The sequence below is a fragment of the Colius striatus genome, chromosome 24, assembly GCF_028858725.1.
Source record: "Colius striatus isolate bColStr4 chromosome 24, bColStr4.1.hap1, whole genome shotgun sequence".
NCBI classification, from domain to species: domain Eukaryota; kingdom Metazoa; phylum Chordata; class Aves; order Coliiformes; family Coliidae; genus Colius; species Colius striatus.
In genome coordinates, this window is record NC_084782.1 from 6,357,721 (window position 1) to 6,384,288 (window position 26,568).

Sequence of the window (26,568 nt, forward strand, 5' to 3'; positions counted from 1 at the left end):
CCTGTTGAGGCCGAGGCAAGCTGACGCAGGCGGAGCACAGGGGTTTTCTGGAAGCCTCCCCATCAGCCTGGCTGAGCCCAGGGCCGGCCCCAGAGGAGCTGCCACGAATCAGCAAATGGCGCTGAAGGGGTATTTTGCAAGCGTGTCTCTGCCTCTGCTTTTGGACTTCTTCCAGCATTTGCAGCACTTAATGGCAGGAGAAGATATTGCAGTGGGAGACCAGAGCAGTGATGCGGAGTCAGCAAATGGCTTTTGTCAAAGTTTCCATCACAGGGAGCTGCAGAGCCGTGTGCCAACACGAGCAAGGAGCAGTCATCCTGCCAAATCCCTCTGCGTGAAGGTACCTCCTCCTGAAAAAGTAGTAACTGCAGTGCCAAAAGTTCACACACTTGTCAAAAAGTCAACTTTTTTACACTCCCTTTTAGAGGAAATCCTGCTGACCATCTGGCCCAGCTTTCCCTGAAGCCCTGGGCTGTGATCCATCCAGTCGGTGGTAACCTGGGGCTGACCGTGCCCGTGCTGTGCTCCTGCTCTGTGCAAAATGAAACCTCCCAGAGCGGCTTTTTCTGTGGAGGCAGCACGAGCAAGGTGCAATGTGGGCTTGGGAGAACCCAGAAGCAACACAGAGGGGACTGGGGAGCCCACAGCAGTGGCAGCAGGACCAGGAGCTGATGGAATTACCCATCACAAACGAGGCGAGAGCGAGCGGGTCCTCTCCTGCCAGTGCTTGAAAGTCCTTTTAGCAGCAGGCCAGCATCTGACTGCGAGCCATTTATCAGGAGTGAGTGGATACTGCTTATGACAGAGGGAGTCTTAATATTACATTACTTCATTTATTTAGCACCTCTCTAATGCCCAGGGGAAGGATAATGGGAAATAGCATTGTGGGTTGCTGGGGGCTGGTTGTTATTTTTCTTCCCTGCTAAAAGCAAACATCTCCAGCTGGTTCTTGGCTCAGAGAAGAAATATTGGCTTCACAAAAAGAAGAGATGTCAAGTCATTAAAAGCTTCAGGAAGAGGAAGTCTTCTGAGATGGCAGTGGAAACTGGGCCAGAGAGCTGGAGCCAGAAAGCAGGCGTAGGAAGGTGGAAGGCAGTTGCACAGAGAATGTGCAGGTAGAAAGTAATTAATGACCACATGCTGGTTAATTCACTGCCACCAGCCTCTCACGCTGGACACACACTTCATCCCTTCTCCACCAGGCTCTGATCTTTGTCAGCAGCGATCGCTTCTTGCTCCAAGCGCCACAGCAGCTCCCAGCGAGGCAGCTCTTTCCTGGCAGAGCCAAAGGCACCCTCCGCTGTGCCCAGAAAGTGGATTAGCTCTCAGCTCTCGGGGCCACGCGCCGCCGGCAGCCGGTGCTGGCCCGTGGCCCAGCGCCTCAGCACAGGGGCCGCAGCGCGGGGCTCTGCACCCCGCTGGCACCGCGCACCTCTGCCAGCGCTGAGCATCGCTCGTGGCGTTAACCTGCCAGAACGCTGTCAGCCTCGGCTCGAAGCTGAGTTCGGTGTCTTTGCAACTGAGCGCTCCTTCCTTCTTCCCGTGGTGTGCTGGGGGGCTCTTTGTGCGCCGCGGGTCATGGCAGCAAACTCGGCGTGGCAGCGCCGGCCAGCAGCGCCGGCTGTGCGCACAGGCAGCGGCCGTGCCGCCGTCCAGCCCTTCGCTTCTCCTGCCCGGAGCCAGCCATGATTCTCACCAACGTCAGTGCTCCCACGTCAGAGCCTCCCGCTCTGCAAAAGGAAAGATCAGGAGAGGCAGGTTGTGAAACATCAACCCCGTCAAGTTTTGCCTCTAAAATCCCTGCTGACTCCTGTGATTTATCACTCACCCAGCTGCTACTTGCAGCTTGGAAAAGATAAGTGAGGGGGGAAGAAATACGGATTTTAAAGGCTTGGCTTTAAAGCCCACAGGCTCAGGCCAAGACTCCTGTCCTGGCCAAGGTAACGGAGTAGGAACAATGTTAGTGGTCACAGCTGACGTAGAGCAGCCGTCCTCTTCAGGCTGCGGAACGAGAGGGTGGTTCTGCTGACTTCTCCTCCCTGACACCTGTCTCGAACCAAGATGTGAGAAAGCCATGGCTTAGATACCAGGATCACTGTTGCCTTCCTTGGCTTTCAGTTTCTTGCCCAGGCACCTTGTTTACTCCAGACTTTTGGCTTCAGAGCTTCCATTTCAAGCAAGCAGGAGCAAACACACGCCCTGGATGTCACTGAACCGTTGTCTCTCTGGGCAGATGGGGTGATGCCTGGAGGATTCTTCTTCCCTTTCTCTCAAACCAACTGCTCTGCTAACTCTGCTCCAGGTCACTCACTCTGTGCCTCCAAGGTGGGGCTTTTTTCACTTTTCCAGCCTTCACTGTCAGTAATTTCTTCCTCGGCAAAAACTCCACACAAGAGTCTCCACAAACCACAGCAGCAGTTTCTGTCTCGGCTGTTAATAATCCCGTGGATGGTAAGACCACTCCAGGCAAAGTTTTTGCTTAAAAGCCTTGATGGTGATACTTTGCAGGGCGTTATTTGGCTTGTACCCTTGTGTTTCCATCTCCTTTCCCAAATCTTGCCATAACAGCCCCTAAACTTGCTGCTTGTCAGATCTTGTTTTAGCTACAACCCTCTTCCCTTCCCCTGCTTGGTAGCCTGAATTTTAATGTGACATCCTAGCACCAGGCCTGTCGCTTGGCTGTGCCTGTATCACACGATCATACATATGAGCCCCAGGTCTAATTAACCTAATAAAATGTGTAGAAGTAGTAAATCTCAGACGTGGCAATTTGATCACTTCTGTGTACTGTCACAGCACAAGTAAAACTGACAGTAAAGAATAAAACAGTTATGTCTCTGGCATTTTTTATTACTTTTAATGTGCCACCTTTTTTTGTCATTGGAAATTTAAATTATAATGGTATGCTTCACTTAAAAAAGGAAAGTATCCATAGCAACAGGAACATCTAACTTATTACAGGCTGATCACTTCTCTGCCAGAGTCACATCACATGCCTTTCAAAGGCAGTCCCAGAGGTGCAGGATTGTAATAGATTTAAATTTTTTTTACTTTTTGCAAATAAACAACTGTATACACAGCACTTTGTCCATCATGTGCTGCCTACAGAGGAGCTAAACCTAATAACTGCCAGCAGGCTTCTTCGCCCAGACAGGGAGGGTTTTGGGCTTGCTCTTGCAACCCTTACTTCATATGAGACTTCCTCGTCTGAGTCTCTTGGTTATCCCGTGTCAAAGTGGAGAATTTCCATCGAGTTCAGCCCCTGTCAGTTCTGTCTCGAGCCAGGGGAAGGCTGCGGAGCTTGCAGCATCGGGAATCTGCATGTCAGATTACAAGCCAGAGACGGTCTTATTTGCATTTTAATCTGTCAAAATTCCTAGTTGTCATCCCCAGAAAACAACTTCAGCATCTGCTTGGCACTTAAAAGGTGATGGGTGGGAAAATACCCAAAAGTACCCTTTGGGCACCATGCCTCCAGCTGAGCCTCCTCGTGATGTTTGGTCTGGGGCAGTGAGTCTTCCACATTGAAAAATTCCTCACCTCAGTCGTGGAAAAGCCCAACCAATACACGTGCAGAGCTGTCAAACATAAGAAACAAACATGCTGGAGGAAATAGACTTTTTTTTTCTCTCTGATCTCAATTATAGGAATCATATGCGTCACCTGGATCAATAGTAGGTTGAAATTGCTCAGCCAGAAAGATTTTATGTATAAAATAGCAGCAGCTGATGGCCTTCCTCTAAGCTCATGTATTATTGTGTTATAAGTGAAATTGTGGCAGTAAACCATGTTTACAGGCTCTCCTGGAAAGCTCAGGTTAAGAACAAAGGCTTAATAAATGCACTTGTATGTAGTAACAAGATCTTAAACCAAACCTGCACATATCTGAGATCTCACCATGTTCGGTAATAGCAGAGATTTGCTTTTTATGTCCTTTGTTTCCCACTGCTGTGTGGAACCTTCCTGGGTCATCACTTCCTGCGTTTTCCTCCCCAGAGGTGTCTGCAATTCAAGGAAAATGTGTTTGCAGAGCACAACATGCAAATCGCAGTGGAATGAGGCAGTCTTTAAAAATACAGAGCATCACTTACCACTTCACTTCTGTAGAATCAGAGCTGATGTGCAGATAAAGAGTTGTGATTCAGCAGGGCCAGCTCAAAAATGTTACAGCTCAAGAAAATGTGTCAGAGTTCCTTGGCTGGTTTGACTTGTTTGTAGGGAAGGGTTGGGGAAGCTCCACGTCTGCAGAAGAGGGGGCTCCGAGTGCATTTTGAGTACTGGTGTCATCAGGGTGATGCCACTCACGGTGACAGGACTGGGCGTGTTGTCTGTCAGGGACTTTCACATCAACTTGGTTTCATCAACAAGTTAAAGAGTGAGAGAAGGTGGGTGGTTAAAGAGGACTGAGAATGATGCAGAAAAATCTGTGAGACCTGCAGATCCGGCTCACATTTGAAAATCACCCTCTTTATGGCTCCCGTGAAAGCACCTTTTAATGAAGAGTCTATAACAGGAACCTGTAATTTTGTGGTTGATGCATGAGGAAGAAGGCAGCCTGGCTCGCTCTCTCATAGATTTATCAAAGCCATGGGTCCAGCTGGGGTCAGAAGCATTTACTCTGCGTTGAGCACAGCGATCACAGTGAGGTACTGGGCACTCACCTTTGGTAGGAGGCAGCAAGTTGAACCTGGCGCTGCCCAGCGTTGCCTCCCCTGGCCTGTGCAGCCCCCAGCCTGGCCAGGCAGCTTCCCTGAGCCACTTCTGGGGCTGACTCACAGCTTCCCTGAACCCACCTTCTTACCTCTCACAGTGATTAAACAAATCCCAGAAGCCACAGCCCCAGATATGTGGGAGCATTTGTCAGCCAGTGGCTTGTCTGGGCAGGGAGATGGGTCTGTGCTGCTCTGTCGGGGATTTCCTTCTTTAATTGGGGTGAGGTTGATCTTGAATGTTTACATTTGAGGCTTTGCTGCATCCATAAGTGTTTTGGGGCTGGGCAGTGGGTCAGAGCTCATCAGCAAAATGTGACTGTATTGTCTGAAAACAGTTGGTGCTGGGAGGGCAAGACTTTGCTTTTGGGGCTTTTTTTTTCCATATTAGTTAAACATTGTGATCCAGCAGATGGCTGGTGTTGAGTGAGTTGAGACTGAACTCTGGGAGAAGACTGGCAATACCTGGGTTACTTGCTCCTTCCTGGACTCCCATATGGAGCTGACCTGACTCAATTCTGTGGAATGCGATGGGAGAACAGGAAAGGCTTCTGGTGAAGTTATTTAAGGACTTTGAACAGGTATGACTTGTATAAGTCATTTTTCAGCTATGACAGGAGAAACTTGACTGTCTCACTGGCTGTATTTCATAGGTGCTCCCCCTACCCTTGATGTTATCTGCCTTTCCAGTTCTGCTTTTTATGTCCTCAAAATGAGCACATGGTCTCTTGAGGCTGGGATAAGACGGAGCCAGCACAGGCTGGAGCAGATCTTTTCAGTTACAAGTGTTCCCTCGGCTCGTTAACCAGATTGCATAAGGAGATGCAATACTGCTGAGCTCAAAATTACATCTCTTTATTTCCTACCTGACATAGCAGCAGCAGATGAGAGAGACAGCTGCAAACAAGTTTAAAAGTATTGCTTCCTCAGAGCAAAATTCAGGAGATGAGACATTTGGGTTTTGTCTGGCAAACCAAAAGCCCACAGAGAGCTCTGCAACAGCCACGTGGTCTCGGCTCTGGGCTGACCCAGAGCACCACAGAGCTTTTGAGGACGCCCACCTGCGCGTTTTGCAACACGCTGTGATTTATGCGAAGCCTGTGGAGCAGCTGGTCTCTTTGTGATAACGAAGGAGAGTCTGTGACATGACTTCTCTGAGAGCAGGGAACAGACTCTTTAATTCTGGAGGTCCTTTGATTGTCCCCTCACCACCGCTGCATCCTGGCTGACAAGAAGATCCCACTTGATGCCCACTCTCTTGTCCATGCTCAGCAGCTCAGGCCTGATGGCTGCAAGCTGACCCCCTCATTCTACTTGGAGGGAGCACAAGTGGGGTCCTGCCTCTCAATTGTCAACACTTCTCCCCTTATGCTGCTCCTGCCAGCTTCAATTCAATGTCACTGAAATAAGCCTCTTCCATGTGATTAACTCACTCTCAGTATGAACCATGCACTGAGCCAGGACCCATGGAGCTGGGAGAGCACAAAACCTGGGAGAGTATCAGCAGTGTAAAGAATGTTGGTGTTGCAGATGCCCATCAGAAACCCATCAGCAGGCTAGATGACACAGTATTCCCACAGGTCACGTGTTTCATGTCTTGACCAAGATATCTTTGGGGTTTATTTGCTTTCTGAAGCCAGGACAGGAGGACTCTGCCCTAAAACATTTCCTTACCTCTCCCTTCCCCATAACTACTTGATTTCCTCCTTATCTCTCACTTCTGATACCTGGCAGGTATTTTTCTAACCCCATATTTGTTCTTTCCTGCGGGTCTCATGTTCTGTTTTACAGCTTGGCCACCTGGTCAGGCCTTTTCCATCGGGATGCAGCATGTGTGGCTGGTGCAGCCCCTAGGAGACCTGTATTTAAAAATGTGTGCTAATACACAACAGCTTGAGGCACAGAAATACAAATGCTCTCTCCCCTCTCTTGGACACTGTTGCCAGATGCAGCGTGAGCACACTTGCTGAGACAGATGTATGTGTCAGGAGAGAGAAAGCACCCACCTAGACAGGGGCTGTTGGGGTCCTTGAAGAGGATCTGTTCAGTCTGGAAGAGGATCCATGTGGATTCATGTGAATATATGCCATGAGTTAGAGGGAACGGACATCTCTATTCACCAGACTGATACTGGCAAAATGTCAGCAGTCTGGTGTAGCGCTCCCCAGGCCCCTGTATAAATTCAGCATAGAGAGCGATTCATCCAAGCAGTGTCAGGAGTGACCTGTTTCTCAGGTTTCAACAAATGAACTTCACCCTGAAGGTGACTAAAAAGCTATTCTGTGTGTTTCAGTGTTTGCCAGGAAGCATGGTACAGTGTAGTGCAGAAAGAAGGCAACCAGCTGAGGTGCATTTGGCCTTACAGGGGCACACTGGCACTCAAGGGAAGAGCTAGCTTTTTAAAAAGAGCAACAGTCCTTCCTTTCAGAGGAAAAATGATAACCTGCAAAATAGGACTGTGTCTGAAAAGTGCAGATTATTCTTCTTTATGGCTTTAGTTTATGACTCCCCACAATCATTAAAAATCTTAACTCATATCTCTTGTCTGGATGCCAATGGTCTGACAGAGGATCGCCCACTTTGGAAACAGCAGCTCCACAGTGTCTGTTTTCCTGTATTGGTTAATGTCTGGATAGGGAAAAGGGTAATTCTATAATTTGGCAAAGCAACCCACAGCAAAGCGCTTCAACAGCTTTCACTCTCTCCACAGGGAATAGGAATATATTTAGCTGCTAGAACATCTGCCCCATTAACCTTATCTTTTCTTTTCTCTTTTTCCTACACACTGTTGACCTCTTTGGAAGAGGTTTAAATTCTGAGACAGATTTTACCTGGAAAGGAGGGGAGATCTTTCTGCTCCAAACCACTTGGGATAAAAAACTGCCATAGGCAGAGGGTAATTAATCCCCCAGGATTCCATTGGGACCACCACATCTTACACAAACTGCAGTTTTTGGTTGACTTTGCTCAAGTTTTCTTAATGCTTCTGTTGAAAACTGGTTTTGTTTCACTTTTCTTAGACAAAACCACCAAGCTCATCACTGATTTGTCTGCAGTTCTGGATGTCCTGAACTGCATTTTCTTACAAATCAACTCTTTTTCTGGAAATTAGACGTTTTCCACTGGGGCCTTATTTCTCTCGCCATCTAAAATAGGATGTTGCTCCACATTCACAATGGCAAATTCATTGCATTCTCCTGGCCCTTACTTAAGTAGTGCAAAATGGAACACAGTCATTTTGATGATGCCCATTTTAATGAAAAGAGCTTGTACAGCCTGCTCTATTAGTCACCTAGTGTTACAAGAAAGTAATAAACTAGAACTGTTCCTGCTTCTTCCTCCATGTGCCTTATGCTATGCCTCTGCTTTTGCACTATTTTTCATCTTGGTTTATATTTTCCCTGGCACAGCAGAGGTAAGATTGCTGACACATAGACCTTTAGCATAATTAAGCAAGTTTCCTCCTCTTGGGAAAGCTCATTCCTACCCAATTCTGGTTTAAGAGACAGAGAATAGATTGTTACCTCAATGCAGATGGCTTTTTCCCCATTTTCTTAGAAAACAAGTCTGGCTGAGGTACTGGTGGGTTTTATATTGTGCAAATGTTTCTCTCTCCTGCTAGCAGAGAACTGCCATTTGAATTCTCAGCAAGGCTTCCGTGCATCTCTGAATGTGAGTCTTAATTCGGATAATTGATGTCTTGTATGCATGAATATGGAGTTAAAAGCAAAGCAGTCAAACCTGCATGATGATGCGTCTCAATTCAGAGGTTTGAAGGCTGGATGTGCTATTTTCTGTGGTTTGAGTTTGGCTGTAGCTGCTACAAGCATTTCAATAGCTTCATAGGCAGAGTAAGGTAGCTGCCTTCTCTGCATCAGCCATTCACTCGTGACTGGTAAAGAGACAAGGGGACTTAGTAGCCTCATGCTTTACAGGTTTAGCACATGAAAACAATCCCAAGGAAGCTGTATGCCTTCACAGCACAAACCCAATGAAATTAGGGCAAAATCCACCACTGGTTTATCTGTTCTTGTAACTTCCAGCCTGCAAACCTCCTCCTTGGCAGCACAAAGTGGTCAGTACATACTGATAGGATCATTTGGAGGCAGAGGAGGAAGGCTGCTCCAAAGAGCTATGCCTTAAATATGGCTTTCTACATCTTTATCACCCCTTTTATACAGTAGTTCTCTCACACCATATGTAGGTTGGTACTCCAGGCTGTGGCTGGAGGGAACTTACTCTGTTGGCTGAAGTCATCTGGCTGTATACCCACTCTGTCTAGGTGATATTGCTATGGTTGCATTATTATTACAGTTTAGTCTTTTGAGTGTTTCATTAGCATACCTCCTACCAAAACAATCCCAGTAATCCATCAGCACACGGTTTAATCTAACAACGATGCTTTTCACTCTTTGTTCCTTAAGTACACGCTCCCAGGTTAAAAGCAACTGCTACACATGCAGTGAAACTGCAATCCACTGTTACATAGCAGATAATGAAGTCCATAATTATCTAAGCTTCTCGAGAGGCTTGTGTCCTCTGCTTGTATTTCTAAAACCTTAAAATAATCAATATCAGTCAGTTTTCTTCTGTCCCGAGTCATTAGAGGCCATCAGGGATTGTTTCACTCATTCTCACTGTGTGTAGACCAGCCTGGCTTTGAGAAAGTTTAGGGCTGTTCTTTGCATAATGTATCAGACAGTTTAAATGTATGGATTTCCCCTTATCTGATCACAACCAGATAACATGACATTGCTACAGTGGGCCTGACAACCTACACACACCTAACCCTTTAAATAGACTTCAAACCTTGCTGCTTGCAGGGGAGGAAAAGCCACCTTGGGGCTGCATGGAGAGGCAGGATGCCTCAGAAGCTTTGTCCTCCCCAAAACATGATCCCTCCCTTCCTGTGGGACACTCTGCAGCTCATCAGATCAGGCTTCAAAAAGACAAGCAACAAATAAGGCTCCATGCCAAGGTAAAGTGTCAGAAATCTTTTATACTACATGCCAAAAGATGGCACCTTGTTCTGTCGACTGCCGTGCTTGTTCTTGTAGAGTTAAAGGATTCCTCCCTTTTTAAAGCTGGCAATTTCATCAGGTTTTGTTGTCACTATCTATACTTTGTAGTAGCTATCAACAAAGGTTAGGTGTCTGGTTTACATGCTGAAGCTGCCCTGTTTTAAGGATGTATTTAAATGTACTATCCCTTTCCACTTCAATGAAACAAGGCTGGGGTTTGGGGTTGCTGTTTTTTCTGTCTTTTGCAAATCTAACTATGCCAAATCTGAAACTGTCTGCCAGTAATACAGAGATTTTCTTTCATCTGCCTGCTCTAACCTTTCATTGCTGTGATGCGTAAAAATCACAGGTTGGAGTGGTCCTGAGGATGGGAGAGGACTTTCTGGCTAAGAACTGAAGTGCTGTTCCAGCACCAGAGATACATCCCGGCCACTCCTGCAGCCAGAGTGGGAGCATTTTCTACACAGAGAGGGGGGAAAATCAAGTCTACTTTAAAAGATAAGCTGGAAGCTTGAGCATAATTATCTCACTGAATTCCTCTGCCTGGAGTATTATCTATCACTCTGTAGTATTCTTCCTCACCAAAAGGTAGATATTAAATTCTGCTTTTCTTATGGCCGTAAAAGAAGTAATTTTCTCAAAACGATGTCTTCCACTCCTGCTGTGTCGGGTTTGCATGGCCAGGTTTTGGTAGCGGGGGGCTACAGGAAGAGGCTTCTGTGAGAAGCTGCTAGAAGCTTCCCCTGTATTCAGTAGAGCCACGGCGAGCTGGCTCTAAGGTGGACCCACCACTGGCCAATGCTGAGCCCCTCATTGATAATGGTGATGCCTCTGGGGTGTGTTTAGGAAGGGGGAAAAGTTAATGTGCAATAGCAGCTGCAGCCAGAGAGAGGAGTGAGAACGTGCAACAACTCTGTAAGCACCAAGGTCCAAGATTCCCTGCAGCCCATGGTGCAGCCCATGGTGCAGCCCATGGTGCAGCCCATGGAGGCCCTGGGGAAGCAGAGATCCACCTGCAGCCCAGGAACACACCATGCTGCGTGCCCTAAGGAGGCTGTGACCCTGTGGGAAGCCTGTGGTGGAGCAGAGTCCTGGCAGGACCTGTGGACCCAGGGAGAGAGGAGCCCAAACTGGAGCAGATTTGCTGTCAGGACTTGTGACCCATGAGGGACCCACGCTGGAGCAGTCTGTCTCTGAAAGACTGCAGCCTATGAAAGGATTCATGCTGGAGAAGCTCATGGAGGACTCTCTTCTGTGGGAGGGACCCCACACTGGAGCAGGGGAAGAGTGTGAGGAGTCCACTCCCCGAGGAGCAAGGAGTGGCAGAGAGAACTTTTGATGAACTGACCATAACCCCAATTCCACATCCCCCTGAACCACTGGCAGGGAGGAGGTATAGAAAATTTGAGGTGGAGTTAAGCCCAGGAAGAAAGGAGGGGTGGGAGGAAGATGTTTTAAGATGTAATTTTTATTTCTCATTATCCAACTCTGATTTGACTGGCAATATTCTTTTTCTCCAAGTGAAGTCTGTTTTGCCCATGACAGTAACTGCTGAGTGATCTCCCTGTCCGGATCTCTTGTTCAGGTGAGCCTTTTGTTATTTCTGTCTCCTTGCCCAGCTGAGGAGGGCAGTGACAGAGTAGCTTTGGTGGGCACCTGCTAAAAACAAGAATCACAAAGCAGCAGAACCCCCACCTTTCCAGTAATTGCACTCTGCCCCCTAACTCCTTCAACATCATGCTCTTAATTTGTCTTATGTCTGGAACTGCAGTCATACGTTGATCCTGGACTCTCAGTCTTATTGTTACACAGACTAAATTGCTTTAAAAATGTAATTAAACATTTACCTTGAAGACAATACTTTGTCTTCTTTAAGAAGAAAGATATCTTAATTTTACTTAATTTAGAAACTCTTTAATTTCTAAGCATTTACCTTCAAGACAATGTTATGCTAAACACAAAGCAAAACAAAAAGGTTCCTTAATTTAACCTAATTAAAAGATAAGCCTTCAACTTTCTATCACTGCTGTATAAAATGAAGAGCTAGGCAGAGCCTTTCAGTTTGTTCAGAACTGTCTGTTTTATTATCCCTCTGTTTTGTTCTCAGCTGTTGATTTTATTATCCTCCTTGATGCCCCCAAATCCTCTTAGAAAGCAGAGCTATCTAACCTTTCTGGTCCTGAGACCATCTGTAAGAAGATCAAGGGGCCACCACTGTAATAGCAGAGGTTTTCTGGTGGAGTTTAGTTTGTTGGGTGGAGGTTATTTTATAAGGCTGAGACAAAATGCAGCCTGCTGCTCGAGTTGTCCCCAGGGAAGAGGAGATCTAGGGGGTGTGAAGATTATTTCCATTCAGTCTGAGGCAGGATGTTAGGTGTTGGGATGATGGAAACCCACAGAGCAAAAGTCTCTCGCTAGTGCTGGTGGTCCCTGGGGTCCATTGATAAATGCACAAGGCAGGGCAGCAGTAAAAGCCCTCCCAACTGCATTGATGTTCAAAATTAAGGAACTAGCAGCTGGCTTTCAGGTTTCTCCCCCTTCTCCTGAGCTGCCCTGCAACAGTGTGCAAAGAAGCAAAACCAAATCATCCTTTGCAAGCAGCTCCCCTGGGCTCCAAGGAGCCTGTGGATTATCTGTGGTGCTCAGCAAGGCTCCTGCATGACCTGCCAAAACAGAACAGCCATATCTACTCCCCTCTCCCTTGTGGTCTGGCTACAGGGCAAGGAAGGGAGAGCAGCTGTGCAGAGCACTCCTCAAACAGCTGCCCTGAGGGAAACCAGGTGCGAGATGGTGCCCACATCTCCCTCTTGCTCAGGCTCAGTGGTCCTGCCTGCAAACCACAGGCGATGTTCAGAGGACACATTTCAAAACCAGATAATCAAGATGCAAATTTGCCTCTGGGGGTGGTTGTGTTCAAGGTCCACTGGGCAGGCTAAAAGCATAAGACTTACTTTTTAGTTGTATTTTAACTAGATGAAAAACTGCAGCAATCGTGGAGGTGTGAGGAAGGAGTAAGGCAGGATGACCACTAGCCTTTGGCATAGGTGGATCAATAGCAGCTCCTGAATCCTGCTCCTAGAGCTGCTCTGCCACCTCCTTCATATCATTTTGAGCACTTTTCGTGGGCAAATGACAACATAACTGATTCTCATTCGAACAGTTCAAAATGTGGGGCCCTACAATGTGCTCCTGCTAGACCCAGCAATCAGATCAGGTGTTTCTTTCCTGCAGTGTTATTTGTGAAGGAGCACACTGAGCACAGGAAGACACAAACAGTAGATGATTTCTTTCCTCACAGCTCCAGCTCCTTTACAGCCTACAAAATGTTCGCTTTTAGCTCTTCCAAGTTTAGTCACATCAATTCTTAAGTGGCTGCAGTTTACCCTTTCCGTTAAGCCTCCTCCCAGTGCTGTTCCCCAGTCCAGTATCTTATTTGTGTGCTCACAGCACCCAGAACACACCTCTGGTCGTGTCCTCCACCCACCCAGATCGGTCTCTGAGTGGTTTCAAGTGGTTTCTGGGTGGTGCCTGTTTTCCTCTTTCCTTGCTAATTCTGCAGAACTCGGGAGGTTGAAGCATTTATGAGCAGAAACACTTTGGTTCAGCATCTTCACCTCAAGTGTGGCATTACCTCACCGGGTGACTGCCCAGTCTGGCTAGCGCTTGTGGGGTACACTGAGCGTTCAGACGTGTGATGAGGGTTTCAGTGTTTGTGCTTCAGAGAGGTCAGTTTTGCGCGCAGAAAGGTGCTTCTTAAGCCATCTGAGGCCCCTGCACCCCTCTGCCTGCCAGGCTGCGGGGTCACCTCCCGGCCAGGGTACAACCTCTCCTGGGGCTTTGCCCTCCGGCCCATGCCAGCGCTCGGGCAGCAGGCCGTGCTGGCTGCGGGGCCAGCCTCTCCTGGGGCTTTGCCCTCCGGCCCATGCCAGCGCTCGGGCAGCAGGCGGTGCTGGCTGCGGGGCCAGCCTCTCCTGGGGCTTTGCCCTCCGGCCCATGCCAGCGCTCGGGCAGCAGGCGGTGCTGGCTGCGGCCCGAGGGGAGGGAAAAGCCGCTGCCCCGGCGCCCAGAGCTCAGTTAGGGCAGCTGGACCCCTCCCCTGCTCCGCCAATCGCAGCGTGGCTGGGGCCCGCCCTCGCAGCCAATGGGAAGCTGCGCTGGAAGAAAGGGGCGGGGAGAAGCCCTCCCTAGCGCGAGCCGGGCAGCCGTGGTAAACAAGCGGGCGGGGCTCTCCGCTTTACTGGCGTTTGGAAGAGCCAACGAGCGGGGCCGGGCGCCGCCAGCAGCCAATAGCGAGCGAGGGCAGGGCGCGGCGCGGGGCGGGCGGCGCGGGGGGCCGGAGCGGACGTGCTGATTGGCTGGCGGCAGCACCGCCTCCTCCCCAGCGGCCGTTGGCGGGGGCGGGCCGGGGGCGGGGCCTCGGGCTGTCGCAGTGAGCGGCGGCCGGCGCCGTGTGCGGGTCGGGGTGGCGCGGCGCGGCGGGTTCTCCGCGGCGGGGAGGAAGGGGAAGGCAGGGGTCTCCGAGTAGCTTGGTGCGTTTAGGTGCTTCCCTGCTGGGTGCCTGGATGAGCAGGAGAGAGGAGCTGGCCCCCTGCAGAGCCTGGCAGGCAGCCTCCTCTTGATTTAATGGGCACTTGTGAGAGCTTGACAGGAGCGAGGGGCGCTCGCTTTTGCGGTGCACGGGCAGGACTGAGAAGACTTTGCTCACTGTAGGACCCGGAGTGGCTTGGATTTGACAGAGGGGTGAGTAAACAGGAATGGGGGTAGGAAAGCGTCCGCCGAGCGCGTTTGATGGCGCGTTCGGGGTTCTTGCCCGTAGGGGTAGGGGCGATGTGGGACTCGTAGGTAGATCTCTAAAACACGTCCCGCTTGTTGAAAGCGGTCTTGTTTTCTCTCGTGGTCTGAAAGTTTAGCTCTGTTTCTTCCAGCACACGTCAGGAGGGGATTGGTTTGGGGAATGAATAACTAACAGCGGGGCAGAATGTGGGAGAAAGAGAGAATTTGTCCCGATCCATTTAGCAAAACCAAAATCCGCCGATTTTTTTTTTTTTTACCCTCAAGAAACAGCCCGAGCAGACGTTCCGCCTGGCTTGTTTGCAGCCCCATCGCCTCCCTGCCCTCTGCAAGTGCCTGCAGCTCCCGGCAGCCTGGTCCCTGTCTCCGTTGTCTCTCCCCGGGCACCCTGCCTCATCCGGGGTTTTCCTCTCTCCTCTTGGCCCCAGGGCTGCCCCGCCAGAAGAGCCCGGGGATGGTGCAGAGCTGGGACCTGCTCGCAGGCTAGAGTTGAGGGCAAGTGCGGAGACAGCGAAAAAGAAGTAGTGTGGCTGGAGCCGGAAGGGCGGGAGGGGATGACGGCTGGGGAGGCGGCAGCCCCTCGGGGGGGGACAAAGGCTAATAACGATGGTTGCATCCTTCTTGGTGTTGAATAAACGCGCTCTTCTCTCCCCCCCCCCCCCCCCCCCCCCCAGAAATGCTGCAGCATGAGCCCACCGCCTAGAGAGAAGGGATCGCACCTCCTCGGCACCGCTCCCTGAGCCAGCCCCACAGCAGCCGTCCGGCGGGGAGCCTGCACGGGGTCCGACGCCGGGAGCAGCCCTCCCCAGCCGCTCCGCCCGCCCGGCTCGGCGAGATGCGCTCGCCGCCGCCTTCATGCCGGCAGGGGGGACTCTGAGCCGCCGCTCCGCGCCCTGCGAACCTCTCGGGCAGACACGCCGGACAGCGGTGGGGCCTTGCGGCGTGGCCCGGTCCGGAGCCACCCACGTGTCACCGGCCAGCGGTCCCCGGTGAAGGCGCCGGCTCCAGCCAGTGCTGCTGAGGGGCGCCCCTGAGCCTTTCTCCGCTGAAACCGGCGGCGTCCCCCGGGGTGGCGGCGGAGCCCGCCCAGCAGCCGCGATCCGGTGCCCCATGGTGCTGCTGCGGAAGCTGCCGGGGATGCCGGGCTGGCCGGCGGCGCTGGGGCTGCGGCTGCCGCAGAAGTTCCTGTTTCTGCTCTTCCTCTCGGGCCTGCTCACGCTGTGCTTCGGGGCCCTCTTCCTTCTGCCCGATTCCTCCCGCTTCAAGCGCCTCTTCTTGCCCCGCCGGGCCGCCGCCTCCTCCTCCTCCTCTTCTTCCTCCGCCTCCTCCGCCTCCTCCTCTTCCACCCGCGACACCGACCTGCCCCGCAGCCCCCCTGCTGCCGCCGAGCCCCGCCACGCCAGCCCCGCGGCTCCCCGCCGCCTCCGGGAGAAGCTCCGCACCGCCGCCCGCATGGCCGGGCCGCCGGCTCACACCGCGCCGGGCGCGCGGCAGCAGGTGCAGGGCGGCGAGCGGCGAGCCCAGCCCGCCACTGAGGCTCCGCTCGTGCGGGAGACTCCAGCTCCGTTCCACTTCGACTACGAGCGGTTCCGCCGGAGCCTCCGGCACCCGGTGCGGGGCAGGCGGCCCGGCGAGGACCCCGAGACCCGCTCCCGCAGGATGAAGGTTAAAGAGGTGAGGAGACCCCACGCCGGCCTCGTCCGTCCCTCACGGCTGCCTCTGCCCCTCAGTCCGCCCTCACGGCCGTGTCCCCCACTCGCATCAGCCCTCTCCTGCCTCCACAGCCTTGTCACTCCTAATCTACTCTCAGTCACTCCTCACGTCCTCTCATGGCTTCATCCTTTCCTCGTTACCCTCACTCTTCTCATACCCCTCCCTTACTTCTCCAGCCTTCCCCCCATTTCCCACACAAGGCCCCTCATACCGTTACTGCCCCCCTTTTCCCAGGGTTGGAGGGGGTGTGTTCTGTGGGGGTGCCCTGTTCTGTGAAGTCGGTGGGTGCACGTGCCTGTTACTGTCTGTGCACACCTCTCACTGGGAGGAAATGTTAGGGCAGCTGACAGGGTGTGACTGGAAATTAAAGAGCTGAAATTAGACAAAAGGGAAAAGTCATCTTGGTTATTAGGAAAAATAACTTGCTTGGCAGGAGGTGTCTGTGGTTGTGCAAAAGGCTCCTTCCCCAGAGTATTGGTGTAAACCTGGCTGTGTTATACATAAGCTGGTTGATGACGAAACTTGCCCTAGTCCACAGGGATGGATGGATGGATGGATGGATGGATGGGATGTGCCCTCGCAGCAGCCTGGGAGGAGGCATGAGCGTGTGTGTCCCTGGAAATAGTTCTGTCACTGACTGGAGCTGGTTTGGGACTTGTAACCCCCTAACAGTGACCTGAGGGCAGCCCTTGTTTAGATCCCACCAAGCCTGGGTAATCTGGTCATTGGGGTGACAGGAGTGTAATGTAGGGTAGAATTTGGATTGGTGCCTACAGGTCGTGCATAAAGGCCTGGCAGTCTCATTGTTTGTGATTGCGGAGCAATCTGTGACCTAGTTAACCAAGAGCTATAGATTCTGATTGATTGTGTTTGTCATATCTTTTGCTATGATGGATAACCAGTTTGAAGTGAATTTTCGTCTAGTAAGAGGTGCTAATAAGTAAAATGCACAGATTTAATTAAGCAGAGTATAAATTTCGTGGGCTCTCTCAGAGAGGTGTAGGCATTCAGCAAAGATGCTGCCCCAGATTGAACAGAGAAGGAAGTCAGAGTAACACATTGAGGGCTTTCATCCACTGCAACCTGTTTTAAGGACAGTTTTTTAGAGCTCCTCTTCTGATAGTCCTGTCAGTCATTAAAACAAGGGCTGCACTGCTGTTAAAATTCCAACTTCTCTGTCAGGCAACCAAACACAACACACCCAGAGGTGCTGGGTTTCGGTAGGATCACAGGTGAGCCAGCTTTCATTCTGCATCTATCTCAGCTGCAGGTTATTCAGAATATTCTAGCACCTGGCCTTCTTGTGTGTTTGAATACACTGCAGATTCCTGCTCCCAAGGTATGCTAGGATAGCACAGCCTACCCGTGAATAACCCAGCTTCTACTCTGTACAAACAAATCAAATTGGAAATCAGATTTTTGAAGGCTAGTGGAAATCAGTCCTTTGTTTGTAGTTAATTATTTTTTAAATATAGGATTATTGCAAGTTGTATGGATTCAGCCCCATCTGTTTGTAACAGCCATAATCAGTGCCGGGAAGCAGAGTTAGATTTTTCAAGGATGAAAATCCATAAATACTAGTTTTATGCTGACAGCTAATTACTCTTCAAAGCCCTTATTCCTTAAAAATGCCTGCACTTCTATTTATTCAGAGAGAGAAAAAGAAACAATGCTGAGGTATGAGACTGAATGTGCAAAGCGAGGGATGAGAGTAAAGCTTGTGGAAGAGATAAAGTGTTTCTTTTTTGCAAGTCAAAAAGACATGAAGAAGACAATCTGTATAAAAAGAAGCAGATGAGTTTAAAAAAATATTTTAAAAAAGGAAGAAATAAGTTATGATTCAGCACCTGGGTTAGCAAATATCCCTCACGTGATGCAAGAGATGCCAGCGGGAGCAGGTAGTGCGTTTGTTGGCTGTTTCAAGGTGGTGTATGCTGGAGCAGCAAGTAGCTTTTCTTTCTTTCTTCCTTAGCTTTAAGCCCTTTAATTTTCTAAAATGTGTTCCAGACTGTCGTGGTACTTAAAAGTTTTGTGGCTCCCCCTCAGGCCATTCTTACAGATCACCACCTATCTAATAAGGAGGATGGCTATGGATGGGATTTGCTGATACTTTTTTTCCCCCCATCTGTTTGCCAGAGCCTAGATGAGAGCCAGAAGGAATTGGAACTGGTTTATGATAAAAAACTAGGCCTGGTGCTCAACATAGAGACTTGGACTCTCCAGTCTGAGCAGGAGTTGGTACAAGTGCCTGCTCTTTCCCACCCAGCCTCTAAGCTGCTTGATGCTTCAGCCAGAGAGAGGGTGTGTCGTTAGTTTCTTGGCTGTTATATCTGGAAAGTGTGGACTTACGTAGTCCTGCTAGACATTTTGTGCTTAATAGATAGTGTTGGCCAGAGTATGAAACCCATCACTGTGGTGTCTCCCACTTTACTGCTGTTTGGGAAAACTCTTGAGCATTGCAAGGGGCACCAGAGCTGTTGGCAGGGTGTATCTGCCTCACGTGTGTGCTCTGAATGCTGTTTTTTCTACTAGTGTAGAAAGGAAAAGAGGTGGATTAGCAAGTTGAAATGGCACATAGAAGTCTTTTAAAAGAAGTGCTGCAGTGAGCTGAGCTGACACGTGCACGCAGGGATGCTGCTTTGCACTGGTGGGTAACTTAGTGGAGTGGGAGACTTCTTAGGTTTTAAAGACAAGTCCAGAGTCAATAAGCAGTTCTTTCCTGAGAAAGAGAAAAGAGAGCACCTGTATTGCACAGACTGCTGACTACAAAAGGTTATTGGTCACCGGGAGAATTGCCTTGGATATACTGCTGTGTGTGCTGTTGGCAGCTGACTACTGTGGGCACTCTGACATTTTGGAGAAAACCACAATAAAACCAAATAACAATTTCCCTATGCTGCAGGTTGGGAAATGTAAACTGACCTGGAATTATTAATCTCTTAAACTGACCCCTGAAAAATGCATTAGTTCTGTAACTGATCAGTCATGCAGTGCTTCAGGGAGCAACTAATTTTTCACATGTGTCAAATACTAATCACTGATGTTCAAAAAAAAAAAGTGGTTGTAGAAGGCCAATGGCATTCTGGGGGCATCCAGAAGAGTATGGGCAGCAGGGCGAGGGAGGTTCTTCTCCCCCTCTACTTTGCCCTGATGAGGCCTCATCTGGAGTCCTGTGTCCAGTTCTGGGCTCCCCAGCTCAGGAAGGACACAGAACTTCTGGAGAGAGGCCAGCCTGATACGAAGATGATCAGGGAACTGGAGCATCTTCCTTATGACAAAAGGCTGCGGGACCTGGGGCTATTCAGTCTGGAGAAGAGACTCGGGGAATCTCATTAATATTTACAAATACCTAAATGATAGGTGTCAGGAGGTTGGGACAGTACTTTTTTTATTGTATCTGGTGACAGGACAAGTGATGATGAGATGAGTCTGGAACACAAAAAGTTCCATTTAAACATAAGGAAAAACTATTTTACTGTGAGGGTGAGGGAGCCTTGGCCCAGGCTGCCCAGGAACGTGTGGAGTCTCCTTCTCAGGAGGTTTCCAAACCTGCCTGGACGTGTTCCTGTGTGACCGGATCTAGGTGGACCTGCTTTGGCAGAGGGATCAGAATAGATGATCTCTAAAGGTCCCTTCTAACCCCTACCATTCTATGATTCTATAGTTGGAAAGTAACTGCAGAAATGCCACAGTGGGATTCCATATTTATTTGCTTTCAACAATTTCCAGATCAAATTGGCTCAGTGAAAAGTCAAAATAATTTCCCCTCCGACTGCTGCCACTGCAAGCTCAGGCTCCGATCTGGGAAAATCAAACCGTGTGGTTTCTGCCTTTTGCATCATAACCAGTAATAAAGATTTTTCTCTTGGAGCTGAGCTGACAGTTTTGCTGATGATAGAGGAGACAAAACGGAGTGTTGTTTGTGGTACTGTTCCTGTGTTGGCTTGGTGGGTCTCATAGGTAAGGAAGTGGTGGGGAGAGAGAACATTGTTTCTATAAAGTATTTTTATACCAACCCTACCAGTGCCATCCAGTGCTTAAGGACAACCACTGTAATCAGCTAGACCAGAAAGTGTCCATCGGTGAAATTCAGCTAGCTAGCTGACTTCCAGTCATGAAGTGTGAGAAAAGTGTGAACAGTTGGAGAGATTTACTGTTTTTTTCATTTCTTTTCTGAATGCAAAAAGTCAAATTTCTCTGCCTGATGTCTGAGAATACCTAATACCTTAACCTGACAGTGTCCTTTGTCCCTTTCAAATAAGGGAATATGTCAAATTCAGACAGGCTTTTAGCCCTCTGCTGGGATTGTACCCTTGGCTTTGACACATGCATTCATTTCCTCCAGATTAGTAATGCTGAAGCCTATTTGTTTTACAGTGCAGTTCTATTCATCCTGGCTTTTCTTCCTGTCTCCACCTTCATTTGCCTCACCTTACTGTCTGCTGTCCTCTTCTAACACAGCTCTAAAGATGTATTTGCTTTTGAAAATCAGCCCCCAGGGGGCAGAGGGCAGTCAAGAGTCAGCATAGGCAGTTATCACGCATTACTGCAGATTAGCAGGTTCTTACTAAGGTAGATCAATCTTTTAAACACATGTATCCTGACAGTTTGTCACTAAAAGAAAATAGTCAAGAGACAGGAATGTTTTCAGGAGTTCAGCTTTTTCAGAAAGTTACTCATTGTTGGCCTCTGAGTTTCCTTTGTGTGGTTTTGACAGTCCTGACAGCAGTGCCTTCAGAAGTGCTGCTGCTGCTTCTGAATTTGTGCCGCAGCCCTGACCCCTGGTGGGAGAACTGTCTGGTCAGACACTCATCGCTCGCACCTTGGTGGAGGCAAGCTGTGAGTACTCTCAGGGGACTTTACATGGGTGCATAAGCACCAGGAATGGGAAATTTATTGAAAGCAGGGCTCAAAACATTGCTCAGCTTGAGCTACAATTGGCCTGCTGGTACAATGCTGTGAATCACATTATTGGCCGTCCCTGAGCCATCTCATTTCTAAAGCCAGCAGTAAAAAGATTTCAGACATTTCCTTTTCCCTGTGCTGTACAACTTCTTCCATTTGGAGAAAATGCCTTTTCTTTCTGTAATCCGAGGGTGAACAGTGTTACAAGCAAACAGTGTAGCACCACACACAGTTCTAGTTGAAGTGCACCTCACCATGCACATCTTTCTTACTGAGACCAGTGGAAAACAGCTCATCCTTTGTGCTGGTCAGCTGTAAATCCAGTGACTTCCAACAGGCTTATTTTGGACACTGGTAAAGAAAAGTATGTTCAATAAATATACTTATTACAGTGGAATAGAATTATGATCTCAAGCTAGTCAGGTGTACTGTAATCATATCATAATTCTTTTTCTGGAGTAGAAATACCTTTGCAATGAGAGAATTTCTCTGCAGTTGGAAGCACTGACTGGCTCCAGGCTTGCTGGAATTTTCCTTTGCTCTGTGCTCCTTCTTGTGCATTTATTTACTGAGCCTGTGAAAAAGGGTACTATACTGTAAATCCCACAAATGGTGCATACAGTGTATTTTTTGCTTCACTAGCCTCTGGTGGATTCATGCAAACAAAATTTAGACCTAACCTGCTTCAACCTCTTTTGGCTGTAGGTTATACAGTTAATTGACTAAAAATGCAGTTGTTTTGTTGGCAAGATGCAGATGATACCTTAGAGCACGCTGTTACTGATATTTCTTGAGCTGATGGCATTCTGGAGTTTGGGGGTACTTCTCTTTTTGAAGACACTTATCAACAAGATCTAGTGCTGAAGCAGTTGTTCCACAACAACTAAATTTGGTTTGAGACTGGGTTATAAACTGCCATGTGAAGACAGCATGCTATTTGCACAACAGCAAAATTGTGTGGACCTCTCCAGGCAGATCACAGACAATGGCTGAATGCAGGTGCTGGACATGCTTAAATGAGTCTGCAGGACATACACCTTGATGAATTGCTTCAGTAAATATATATGAGCTCTTTGATTGCTCTCAATAATAAGGACAAGGGTTTTAGGCATCAGGGCTGGAGCGTGGCTGCGGCCTGTCAGTAACATCCTGCTGTATCTACACAGTACCCTCATGGAGCAGGACCAAATGTGGCCGTGGCCTAAGCAGGGGCCCGCATAGCTGGCAGCTGCTGTGCTAGGGGAGGTGGCCTTCTGTGCCCCATGTGCCTCGATCCATTTGCCCTCCTGTTCTGCCATCAATCTGTGTATGCAGTTGTGCAAGCATCTACTAAAAGGTTAAGATTCCCTCTCTCCAGCCAAAGTATTTATAGACTCCTAATTAGCTTTTTGATCAACAATTAAATCTGCCCCTTAATGGGAGAGAGATTTTTGTGTCTAATGTTCTTTTCTTTGTGTCTGTATGCAAAGCTTGACCAGATGACGTTAATTGAGCATGTTTGGTGTACTCTTCTATTACTGTTTAGATTGTTTATAATTTTATTTTATTTCTGAATGTGTTTTAAAGTATTTAAAATAATTCAGATTTTAGATGAGAGACTGAGAGGGGAAAAGAGAATCTATTTTTGATCAGCCTGTCGTTTCTGAATATAAAACGGACAAGAAGCTGTCTAAAGGAGAAAGCAGGGAAGAGTATTTGCTTTGTGGTGGGAAGAGGAAATCTTGTGGTTGGAGCATTCTAATTTTTAAACTTTGGAAGAAACAAAATGTACATTCCCACAGAAAACTTTTCACTGAATGCTATGAACAGATTTGGCATGAGGGGCAAACACACTCCTATGATTGCTGTCTTCACTGCATATCCCCTTGGCACTTCAGTTCATCAAATGACACAATATTTTGGAAGGGCTCCAGAAAAGCTGTCATGGGCAGTGGTGTCAGTGATCTGTGAATAATGTGAGTGTTTTGTGTGTGATGGACCCAAACCATTGTAGAAAAGAGAGCACAGTGGGTACACTGAAGGACTGGATAAACATCCTCTATTTATGGGACAGGGATGTTACTCATTTGTACGCTTACTAAAGGAGACAAAGCATCTACTGTTGGTTAGAACAGCACGCTTGGTCCTGGGGTCTGTTCCTGATGGCAGATTCCTCGTGTCACTGTATGGATCCAGCCTCTGTACAATAGGAACACTTTTTTTTAATCTCTAATCCGGCAGACAAATATGCGGCAGTTTCCACTTGGGCACTTCAGCATTCCCTCAGAGGACACTGGAGCATAAGTAATGGCTAGAGGTTGCACTAAACTGAAGTGACTTTAGTGCTTCCCTTTTGCATCTGCTTATCTTGACAGCAAAGATGCAGAATCCCTTGTGTGTGTGTCTGCTGTGTACTAGAATCAGAAGAGCAATCTCGACAGTGTTTGAAAAGGGAAAGCGTGCTCTTTAGACTTCTTCCCATAGCAGAAAGGTAACAAAGCCTGGCTTTCTAGGAACAGGAGTCCTGTGTGCTGGAGCCCCCAGACATCCTTAGGTCTCCCTCATGCAGTTTGGGACTCTTCCCATCCTCGTGTTTCTTGTTCCTTCTGCGTTGCCTGGCCCTGCCCAGCAGTGTCTGTTGCTTTTCCCAGTGTCCCCCCTCAGCTTTGTGGGTGCTTGGTACACACAGCTGCTCAGAGGGCTGGGGCTGAACAGAGCAGGGGCTTGTACTGCTCTCCTTCCTTCACCGGAGCAGTCTGTGGGTTTCCCTGCCACAGAACTTTAGTTTCTTTGTGACCTTCGCCCTCTGTCAAACCCGATTGAAGTTTTCCAGCTCACAAGTTACCAGGGAGGACAGGCAAACGACAGCAAAGCAGAAAACAATCCATGGGCTTATTTGAGCTAATTGTTCTGATGGTTGTGATCGAGTGTGAGCCAGGAACTCATTAGTTCTAATCTTCTATTGCATGGTCATAGAGCTGTCGATATATTTTTCTCTCTCTCAGTTTATTAGTGGGCAGAATGATATCCTAAGAATAAGGCTGCAAAGAATAAATGCAAGAGATTTAGAAATCCTGCAGCATCTCATTGTGCCAACAGCACTTGCACAGGATGATGTGATGATGCACAGTGAAACTGTGTATTTGGTACATCCTAGAGAATGTGTCTTCTCAAAGCTGGTACTTGTTTCAGAGAAAGTCAGTGACAGAACTCCCACTGATTTATGAAGCAAAATGGCTCTGAAGACAGTTTACGCTGAGAATTGAATCCATGTTAGTAACATCTGAGCAAACCATGTTTAAAAAAGGGTTCTTGCTGTAATTGTGTTAATGTGATTTCCCTGGGCAGTAAAGTGCATAACCGTGTACTTTGCAAAGTAACAAAAGATAATTATAATATAATTATAATTTCATCCATCCTGAAACCCTCCTGCTGTCTGGGTTAGCCAGCCCAGCTCACAAATAAAATAGTTCCAGTGGAAATGGGATGTTTCTTGCTCTTGTTCCATCTGAGCCTCCATTTTTCTCTGGAGTTATCTAGGAAGAATGAATATTTATGTTGGTAGTTCAGCATTGTGCTAGATGAACCCAAACAAATCCTTGACTGACTTCTAGTGCTGTTTTGGCTTTCTTGAAGGTCTTCCTCCAATACTGAGACCATGTTAGGATTCCTCACTCCTGAAACACCATAGATGTATTTGACTGTTTGTTCTGCATGTTAGTGAGCCCTCCAGCAAAGCAGTGCATCATTGCTGCTGCATGTGGATCTGCCTGCTCTCATCAATGACTGCACAGTGGAATAATTCAAAAGATGTAGTTTTGAAAGACAACTCCTTGGCTTATGTAGAATAAAACAGAAAGAGAACTGTCTTCTGGTTCTTTAATTTCTGTATTTCAAAGACTTAAAGTTGGAGTTGAATATTAGGGTGAAATGTGCTAAGTGGGAGTGGAAGATTGTTCCTTAGATCTTGACAGGCAGCAGGGCCAGAACAGTACTGTGGGAGCCACATCTACATTGACAAGGACATGGAGTCCCTGACCTGGGAGGTGCCTTCCTTCTCTAATTTTGGTGACTCTTTATGGTTCTTTTCTTTAGTGTATTACCCATATACCTTAACTTGCCTTTTTTTGTGTTATTCTTTTAGCAGTTAATTAATGGTTATTGTACGATAATTGTCTAGCAAAGTGCTGGAGTGATGCCAGGGCAGGGCCCTGGTTCCTCTCAATGGGACATCAGGCTAAATGAGAGCAAGTCTCCATCCTTCTAGATGAATTCTAGAATTGTTCTAATATCCACTCCACCAACGTAATTTGTATTAAAGATCCAGTATTTGTACCTGATTTGTATGATTTATTGTTGACTGTGGGACTCTTGGATTAATTTATCAGCCTCTGGCTAACAAATTTGCTACTATGGTCCAAGAATTTCTTGTAACACTTTGATAAGGTGACAGCTCTGACGTGAGGCTCTAGGAAGGCTGTGAGCAAGTCTCTTGTGTCTGTTATTAGCTATTACCTTTGACAAATTATTGGACTAATCTCTGCTGACTACTTAATGCTTGAGAATTGCTCTGTTCCTCTCTTCAGAAGTTCAAGTCACAAGTAACTCGTGAGAGGGGAGAGGCACGAGAGGACAGCAATGCTCCAATCTGTGCTTCCGAACAAGGACTACAAAGACAGATGGGGAGCAGTTGAACCAGCAAGTAATCATTAAACTAAACTCATCTTCCCAGATCTCTTCTGTTAAGCCATTCAAGTGTGAGATAAAGCACAAGGTGTGCTGGCAGTGCTTGACTTCTCTCTTTTCTCCTGTTCCAGCATTTGGACTGAGACAAAGACAGTTTCCAAACAGATGTCTCTTCTGCTCCCCAAGTCCGTTTTCAGTGCAAAACAAGAGTGATTCAGAGTAACTCTTGGACTGTATTTGCATTTTTTTTTCTTTCCTTCCCTCAGTTATCCCATCTGCTTATGACTGCTTTATAGGCCCTTGAGCCATCCACTTGTCAAAAGCAATTCACGCTTTGGCGGTGCTGGGAGAAAAGAGGCAGATCAGATATGTTGTCCTGAAATGGAAAGTGAGATGTGTATATTGAGTTGCTGAGTGAACCTGTGACCGTGCTAAGTTTTCCTTCCAATGTGAAAGGATTCCTTTCATATCTTACAGTGGAGTCCTATTCAGAGCTGTGATTCCCCTTTCCAGATTTCAGGGCCTAACAGAGACTTGTTCAGTCTGTTCAGGTTGTCATTAGCCAAGATTATTCCTCGAACCGTGATATGTGAATCAGTTCAGTTTATCCACCTGGCTCCCTACACTAACCTACCAGCCCCAAGTCACTCATGTTCCAAAGCATCTTACCGTGTCCCAGGCCCAGAAATCTCTTCTCAAAGAGACTGTGGCTGATCGGTGAGGATGAGCCTAGCTTCTTATATCTGAAAATGCTTTGGAAATGT

General features: G+C 48.2%; 1 protein-coding gene across 4 annotated transcripts in view; it reads left to right on the plus strand.

Moving 5' to 3' along the window:
- The window catches only part of MAN1C1 (mannosidase alpha class 1C member 1), an 81,028-nt gene that overhangs the window by 1,716 nt on the left and 52,744 nt on the right, over positions 1-26,568 (plus strand). The window contains exons 1-2 of one of the 4 annotated variants that reach the window (XM_062014570.1): positions 14,176-14,470; positions 15,196-16,195. The exons of 1 other annotated variant lie outside the window; for it this stretch is intronic. In XM_062014570.1, coding sequence (XP_061870554.1) covers positions 15,632-16,195 — 564 coding nt within the window. In that variant the 5' untranslated portion in view covers positions 14,176-14,470; positions 15,196-15,631. Of the gene's footprint in view, positions 1-14,175; positions 14,471-15,195; positions 16,196-26,568 lie in introns of those variants that run through there. 2 more of the 4 variants (XM_062014569.1, XM_062014572.1) reach the window with 2 other exon arrangements.